At 44.0% G+C, this 8,937-nt stretch overlaps 1 protein-coding gene across 1 annotated transcript; it reads right to left on the bottom strand.

The window, feature by feature from the left end:
- Positions 1 to 4,406: 4,406 nt before the first annotated feature.
- On the bottom strand, positions 4,407 to 8,086 carry LOC104545983 (E3 ubiquitin-protein ligase TRIM39-like; the record flags this gene model as incomplete). The annotated part of the gene is made up of 3 exons (XM_010191255.1): positions 4,407 to 4,975; positions 7,184 to 7,204; positions 8,066 to 8,086. Coding segments are annotated over 3 exons (611 nt in total), but the record flags the coding sequence as incomplete, so codon positions are not given.
- Between the last annotated feature and the right edge of the window lie 851 nt (positions 8,087 to 8,937).

Genomic DNA, 8,937 nt, shown 5'->3' on the forward strand with positions numbered 1-8,937 from the left:
ATCACTTTGGCTAATGCAGGTCTTTTGTTCGGGTTGTGTGCGCTCCCACCTTCTTGCCTTCACACAACCTATTTGCTGAGGGGACTGGAGAGGAGACATGGAGAGGAAAAATGGAAGAAACTTCAACTCTGTGCAACAAATGCTCAGCAATAGCCAAGACCTTGGTGTGTTATTGTTGATGGGGTCGTAATCACGATGAGAAAAACTTATCTACGCAGTTGTAGATAAGTTGGCACTTCTTTATTCACAGCACTGGGGAAACACAGAGGCTAGCTCCTCTAATTGTGTTCCAACGCACATACATTTTCACAGCCTATTTACACATTTTTAACAAAGCAAAATCATACGAGCATGCATAAGATTATGACCTTTTACTCTGCCCCTCACTTTGATTGGTTCCCCACTATCACGCCACATAAGACATTGGGTTACCTCTATAATTTTGACATAAAGAAAAAATAAAAATTACGGCCTATTCTTATGCTGGTCTGATCACAGCTATCATCCCTCATGCTATTGTCTAATTCTTCTCTTGAGCGTGGTATGTGCCTTCTCTAAGTGCTTATACAAATGTATCTTGCACTCTTTTTTCTTAACTCTGTAGTTTAAACAAATGCCTATTTTAACTACATAGTCATCAACCCACTTTAATTATTTTGATCGGTCAAAGTGCTCTTTTAGCTCTACTGCTGAAACAAATACCTACTTTATTCAGCCAGAATTTCCTTGAGACTATAACATTATCAATATGGTTTCCACTACAAATGCAAAGCACAGCCCCATATCTGTTTCTGTGAAGAAAATGAGCTTCAACCCAGCCAGACCCAGCACACATCGTCAAGACACATTGTTTGCTTTAGAAAGATACTGCAAGATTCCTCTGATGTCCTTTTTTAGAAACTGGTTGGAACTTCAATGTGCACAGAAAGACTCAAATACAATTCACAATGGGGTTTTATGAAAAGTGTGTGGTAAATATTTGTGAAAAGTGGGAAGGTACCTTAAACTCTTGCATAGAGGATAAAACTGCTCTGCACACCAATGCCTTTGTTGGTTTGTGTCACCTGGTTTCAAGAATGTCACTTCTCTCTTTTTAAGTTTTAGAAGAATTTACCCTTTATATTTCAAGGTAAGATTCAGTGCATAGACTGAGACAATTGGATTTTAGAGTAGGGATCCACTGCACAAAACTTGTCATCAATTCAAAACAGTCTGTGTGCCACACTTGTCAACTGCATACAGATGTTTCAGATACTAGTGGGAATCAATAGAGCCATGAATCAACTTTGTTGTAGTGAGATAATATAAATTATCTTACACACATTGGTCTCCAGTACCATTTCAGATTGACTGCCTGTCTCCATTTAGGGCTCAGGGCAAGCCCAGGGAGCAGGATTTTCTCTCTATTGTCCCCCACCCTCCCAGGAGAGGATTAAAAAAAGAAAAAGGGAATAGAGAAAAAATGCTTCACACAAGGTTGGAAGTTAAGACTATAAGAAGTTTAATGAAAACAACAGGGAAAAGGGAATTAATAAGGGACAAAGAATATTTAAATATATACAAAACCTGATCCCAGTAGTCCCGAGTGGAAGCGTTTGAGCAGTGCCTTGTGGCTGCTGTGACTCATTACCAGGGACCTCAGTGGTGCTGGGAAGCAGATGGTGGTGGATGCTGCCGAGCATGTGGAGGTAGACCCAGCTGTCCCGAGATGTGACAGGAAACCACATCGGAAACCAGGAAAACCTGCAAAAACCTCGGGCCTCCTCATTTTTTTATAGACTGTGGCTGGAAAAAGGAGGGAACAGTACTGATCTCTGTTCTCCCAAGCTCCTACAAACACCACCTGTCCTTCCTTTTCAGGCTGTTAACCCTTAAACAGTAACACTGTTATCAAACTGGCCCTGCAAAAACACTGTGCAGACTGCCACTCTCAGTGGCTCCCATATATTCCTGGTACAGTTATCCCTGAGTGTATGGGTAAGGGGATGGAAGCTCTGATCCACCAGAACCTGCACTCTGGTGACATTCAGTGAGGTCAGTGGAGTTGGCCACTGCTCTTCTTTCTCACCTGCCCAAGAGTTACAGAAAACCTAAGTTCTTTATCCACTTTAAAAAAAAAATTAAAGACAAGAAATACATCAAACAAGAAAAAAATCACGTTATTTCTACTTAAAATCTCAACTACATGGGTACACATAGCAAAATTATGTTAGTTGGATTTGTACAATAGCAAAATCTGAAAGAAGAGCAAGACATGATGCTTGGTCTAATGTCCCTGCACTGCAACTTCCTGTCTGCTTATACAATCATAGAATAATTTAGGTTGGATCATCCAGTACAAGTGTAGAATACTGAGTCCAAGTCTAATGCCATTCTTAGCTGACCAGAGAATATCTCAGGCTGCAACTACCTTGAAGTAAAAGTTTGTTTGTTACTACTTGTAAAAGCCTTTCCAATCAAATTACCTTTCCTGGAAAATATTTCAGATTTATGAGGTTTACCAGAACTTGTAATCCAATGTTTCCAAGCATCCTCATTGCAGATGTCTTTTTTTTTCTTGCCTGCCATCAGACCCTTGCATGCCTTCTTTTTTTTTTTATCTTGACTGGAAGAAGAACATGAAAAACACTTGGCTTGTCCATGTCATGAGATTAGTGGGATTTGAAATTTTTAGTGGGAGAGGTGATTTCTGACCACTTTGCCATCACTACCCACCAAAAGCTTGGGTTGAACACAGGTATTTTCCAGCATTCTGGCATCTGGCTGTGTGTCTGGTGTCTGCTGGGCTGGTTATGATATTGCCAATACATCAGGATCTGATGTCCTAGCAGGAGTAAGCCCCAAGAATGATGTAGAGAAAGATGTTCTCATCCTGTCAGAGTCTGTTCTGAAAACCATACAAGAGAGAGTTTGTGTGGGCATTGTAAGATTACAGTGCTGTTGAGGATGTATCCAAAAGTCCTGCTGTTATGGTTTAAGGGTTACAAGCCTGGAAGGGAAGGTGGTGTCTGTAGGACCCTGGAGGGTCAGAGATCAGTGCTGTTCCCTCCCCTTTCCGGCCACAGTCTATAAAAAAACGAGGTTTTCGTGGGCTTCTCCTGGTTTCCTGGGCTGCTTCCTGTCGCATCTCAGGACGGCTGGGCCTAGCTCCACGTGCTCGGCAGCATCCACCACCATCCGCTCCTGGCACCACTGTGGTCCCTGGTGACGAGTCACAGCGGTCACAGCAGCCACGAGGCACTGCTTGGACACTTCCACTCGGGACTACTGGGATCGGGTTTTGTATATATTTAAATATCCTTTGTTCCTTATTAATTCCCTTTTCCTTTCCCCTGTTGTTTTCATTAAATTTGTTGCAATCTTAACTTCCAACCTTGTGCGAAGCAGTTTTTTTGTTATCCTCTCTCTATTCCCTTTTCTTAATCCTCTCCCTGGGAGGGGTAGGGGCAACAGAGAGAAAATCCTGCGCTCTCTCTCTCTCTGACCCTTAAACAGAGATACCTGCTGTCTTTGTTGGTTTCCCACTCGCACTCCACAATTTAGTTCACCTTGTATTGCCCGGATATTGGTTCAGTGCCCGCAGTGGTGATACAATAAGTAGAGAAAATTAATTTGCCTGACTCTATGAATCCAGAAATAGAAAGACAGGGAGGAGCATTTGAAAGAGAACTAGATGACATGGAAAGCGCAGCTACCTTGATTTTCATGTGTCAGTTCTGTCCCTGTTCTATTGTAAGGAGAAGACATTCATACTTTGAATATCCCTCTAAAAGTTTTTCAGACTGTGTACCAAAAGCAGGAGGATAGGACCGGATTTCACACCCATTCCAGATGAAAAGGTTTGTGACTGCTGGACAAGTAACACTGATGAAAAGTCAGGCACACTTCTCCAAGGGGCATTTGCATCTTCCAACTGACATAGAAGACCTATGATGAGTGGGGAATATCTAGAAAGAGAAGTGAGACTTGTTCTTGGGAACTGTGGTTTAAGCTCTTTAGAGAGCCTTCCCATTCTAGAAGAGCAATCCACTTTTGAACAAACGCATCATGAATGTTTACTGGGATTTTAAGTGACTGGCATAGGAAAGCCTTTTGTGCTCATTTCGACACCTTATGTAAGCTTCTGTACATGAAACCCATAATAGTTTTCACTTTTTGAGCTGAGGGTCCATTTCCTTCTGTGAATGCTTAGAAGAGCTAAAGGTCCTCTCTGCCTAGTGGTCTGAAGTAGAGGTCTTCTCCTTATTGACTGGAAGGATTACCAAGAAATGGTGGAAGCTTCTTATATGAAAGAAACATTCAACTTTGATTTGGTGGCACAAAACAATGGTCTGAGAAGAGTCCAGTGTGATCTCAGGCTCCATGTTTCAGTCAGACATTAATCACGCATTTTCAATACATCCATTTTATTCATCATCATCATCATCATCAAAGTCCCGCATTATTCTCAGAGGCTCATCATCAGGCTCTGCTGCAGAAGGACCTGTTGAGAAGAAGGGAAAAAACTTCTCTTCCCGGCTGCTGTCACCTCCCAAGATAAAAGTGTACAGAGCTGTTTTCTTATGGACACTGTAAAATAACAGCTTCTTGGCTGAGATGTCCAGGAAGATCCCAATCTTCTGCAACTTCCCACTCACACTCAGACGGGTCCAAGGATCCGTGTGGGCCCAATACTCTCGCTCATCTGCAAATGCTATGACCCAGAAGCCATTCTTAGGAGATGGAGTCAATGTCCCTTTGCGAGTCACAGATTCCTGGGCAATACCTAAGATCCAGTTTCTTCTCTTGCCAACATCTACTTCCCAGTAGTGTCTCCCAGATGTGTATCCTTCCTTTGCCAACACAAAAGTCCGGGAATCAAATCTCTTCTCCTTCCTGGGAACCTTTCTGATGATGCCAGTGTCTTTCACACTCTTCCCATCATCAAAGATTTCCAATCTGGGGTGGGCTGTGTCAGCGTCCAGGGTGACATCCACTGCAACGATCAATCGCTTAAGTAGTGAAATGCATAATAGCTGCTGCTGTGGAATATTCTATTATGTGTGTCTCTGCTGAATTGGTTCCCTTACCATCTCTTGTTCTCTACTCTGATGCATTCAGCCCAGGGTACCTCTAACTTCTGCCGTCCCAGATCTCCACTGTCCCTTGTCTCTCATTCAGGGCATGTTGAGACATGCACACAGCAAATGCAAAGGGACTCAAAGACACTCCCTTGAAGGTGTTGTGTAGCATTAAGGAGGAACGTAGGGAGATCACAAGCCTCTGCCTCCATGATGGCAACTCTGTAGAGGTGCCCAGAGGATAAGAACCATGCCTTGGCACACGTCTTCTCTTTAGGCAAAGCCAGAATGTCACTTGCATGAGAGTATGGGGAGAAATTCCACTGACCAAGTCTGTATGACACAAATAAAGCAGGTGTGCATATACTCGGCAGTAGAAATGCTTCAAAACCGCTATGAAATGAGCCTATCCTTGCTAACAACTACCCTTTTCTTCTGAAAATCAGTAATGCTACTTTAAATCCCAGAAAAATCTAACACTGACTTGTGATGTTCCTTCGGCAGCAAATGAAAATGGGAAAAATGAAAATAAATTAAAAAAGAAACAACCCAAACAAAAACATCTATTGCTGTTAAGAAGTCATCTGAACTGTTCCCTGTGAAGGAAGAATGGTTTTTTCCAGAGCTACATTCAGGTCCCAAGAAATGGGATTCAGCATTGGGTTCTTTTCTTACCTTTGTGTCGTTGTTTCTGCAGAAATTCTGTAGGAAAAACAATTAAAGGAGGCGCTGAGTGGATTTAACAAGAAGACCATGGGTCCAGCAAGCTCACACACAACTTATGATGCTGGCAGACAAGCATGGTCTTTTGCAGTAGAATGTCTTTTCTACAGGTCAGAAAGCACATCACAAGCTCAACTTAACCTCCAAAGAGCAAGAGGCAGTGGGCCACTCAAGTGACTGGGCCACTCAAGTGATTGATCTCTCAGAAACACTTTACATGTACTATGAATACAGAGAGGAAAAAGAACTTGGTCCATAGTAGGAAAGAGAGTGGTCTGATAAAAAGGCCAAAGACCTCATATCTGCTTAGCTACTTTGCAGTTGTCATGAAAGGGGAAATCCCAGTGCCTTTCAGACACTTGACAGTATCGCTTGCAAAACTGCTTCTTAATCCCAACCCCATATTTCTGGGAGTCCAGAATTTATCTCATGTGATCCTTTGGCCTAATTCCCTCTCCTGTACAGATGTATTCCTGAGCACTGCATGATGTTTCCCAACAGAACTGAGGCAGTACATTTAGCTGAGCTGAGCTGGTTTTCAAAGGACATCTCAGCAGCTGTGTTTTACCTAAGGAGCATCAGAAATGAGATATCACTTACTCTTTTCTCTCACCAGTTGGTCTGTAATGACAAAGAGAAGAGTAATCAAAGACAGAGGCATAAATGTTTATACAAGAAGCCCTTGAAAAGAAAGGATGCTATTCTTGTATCTTTTTAAATAAGGGCTAAAGACAAAAAAAATGGTCTCCTACCCGCCAGTTACCATATAGAAAGCTCTGTAAGTGTTGGTATCCTGCCTCAGAACAGAACAATTACCAAGTCCACACACCTGGACTTTCAGAAGTCGCAGAAGGTGACTTCTGCCTACACTGAAAATCACATATCACCATCTCACCGGTATTTCCTTCCTTCCTTCTCTCTTTCCATCCCTCTCCTTGTCATTCCTTCCCTCTTCCCACCTTTCCAAATGAGTTTTTTCAAGGCCAAAACCTTTTCCGTGTTCTGGCTGGAATGGGGACAGGGTGGAATAGATCCAGCATGGAGCCTAGAAGCAACAGAACTGGACTTAAAAGACCTCACACAGAGTGAGTTCTGTTCACACTGAAAAACATATTCATTCATCCTACTGGTATTTCTTTCCTTCTTTCTCTCTTTTCCTCCCTCTCTTTGTCCTTCCTTCCTGCACAATCTTTCTTGGGGTAGCCAATTATGCAGATTCCAGCTACAGCTGAAGGCTTCAGCTGAGTAGCCTGAACATGGGAAGCTGCTGAAAGGACCCAAGGACACTATGCTCATTGCTTGCATGGAGAGACGCTTATCCCATGTACACCAGCATGTACCTCTTGGAAGGACCGTCTCCCTCTGGAAGTGCATCACCCCAGGCAGCAGAGACCACTTACCCTTCTCCTCTTCCAGCTGGGCTACAAAAGGAAGGAGAAAAAATGTTAACATAAATGGCCAGGCTCAGACCCCACATGAGCTCCAGACATGGGCATTTGTCGAGGTCCGCCTTTCCTTTGTCTGATTTCATGGTTACTGAGGGGAAAGGGATCTGCAGGAACGGGGACCCAGTGTCATACACCCAGTATGGAGCCTAGAAGCTCTGCAGAAGAAGACCCAACCATGGGATCTCAGCAGCTGTAAGGCAAGGTCCTGCATCTGCTTTGAGAAACGTGGCCAACTGATGCATGGAGACGTGCTAGGAAGGCCACACGTAACATAGAGTACTCACTGTGAGCTGCCACATTCACAAGAGATAAGGAGAAACTGGAAAGCAAAGAAGCAAAGATCTCTCAAGCTGTGCGGAAGGGTAGAGATCCATCTGTGTACTTGGCAGGGGAGGCAACTGTGTCCCTACATTTGGCCAACAAGAGATGAAGGAAATAATTTCTGAGGAGTCTGTAGCTTTGGAAAGGGCAAGTTATGAGATGCATCAGCAGGTGGGGTGGGGCCATTTTTCAGAGAGGCAGCAGTATGAAATGGAGTTGGGGAAGGTGAATCTGAGTAGGGAACATACTCTTTGGCAAGGGTTGACTCCCACTTTGAAGGACAAGACCCTTAACACAGCTTGTGCCTTCCCACTGTGTGTTCCTGTTGACACTGCCAAGCAAAAGCAGCGGTGCCAGGTGAAGGTAGGAGGGAAAGGGTCAGAGAGGGAGGAAGCAGCAGGCTCTGTTTGTGCCTGGCAGGGAGCAGGGCTGAGCCCATGCACACAAAGTGCTCCCCATTCCCACTCTGCACTCTAGGAACAAGTAGCCTCCCACACGCCAGGCAGCACTCACCTATCTTCTCTTGAAGTTGTCCTGCAAAGGAAAATAGAAATGCAGCTAGAGCCAGTGGAGGATGCAGCACATGAAGCCCCAGGGAACAGTGTTTCCTGGAAATGGGATCCTCCTGAGAAGTCAAGGTCATTCATGGACGAGTGCAAGTGTGTGCTGAGTTCAAGTCCAGCTCCTATAAACCTTGAGGATTCTGGTGCCTCACAACTGACCAAAGGCATCTTCCCTACTCCCCATATGACCCTTTTTTCATGGGGCAAACCCATTATGCAGGTTCCAGCCACAGCTGAAGGCTCATCTGGGTTCTCTGAACATAGGCACTTGCTGCAGGGACCTACACTAGTGTTCAGCATGGATAGAACCCATCATGCAAAGGTAGAATGTTATTTTAAAGGATGTGACCCACTAACAAAGTCTATGGTTCCCCACTTGTGTTACTGTTGAGCTCACTGTGTGTTTCCTTCTGAAACTCCTTTCATGTTGTTGACCCGCAGCAATACAATGCTAGATGCCATGGACGCTCATTTGTGCTAGAGAGTTCTCACAGAAGAGGGTCAACCAGTGAAGTCTACTTCTTGCCTTCACATCTCTCTCTTTGTCTTTGTTTCACCTTGCTGAAATGATTTGGGATGCTAGGTAAGAAAGGTATTGGGATGTGGAAGCTCATATGGCAGACTCTTTAACAGTGAGGAATTGCCAGGAAATGCAGCTTGGAAGGGTTAAGGTTTGCCACATGTTTGGGGGATCAACAGTGTAATACTTTCAGTGTTCCTAAGGTACTCATAGCATCACTGAATGAAGTCTCAGAGAGTCTTAAGATGCCCTTCTGCCCAAAGATTCTAATTCACCATCTCTTCTAGATATCACGCATATCC

This window comes from Mesitornis unicolor, unplaced genomic scaffold, assembly GCF_000695765.1.
Source record: "Mesitornis unicolor isolate BGI_N332 unplaced genomic scaffold, ASM69576v1 scaffold3579, whole genome shotgun sequence".
Taxonomy (NCBI): domain Eukaryota; kingdom Metazoa; phylum Chordata; class Aves; order Mesitornithiformes; family Mesitornithidae; genus Mesitornis; species Mesitornis unicolor.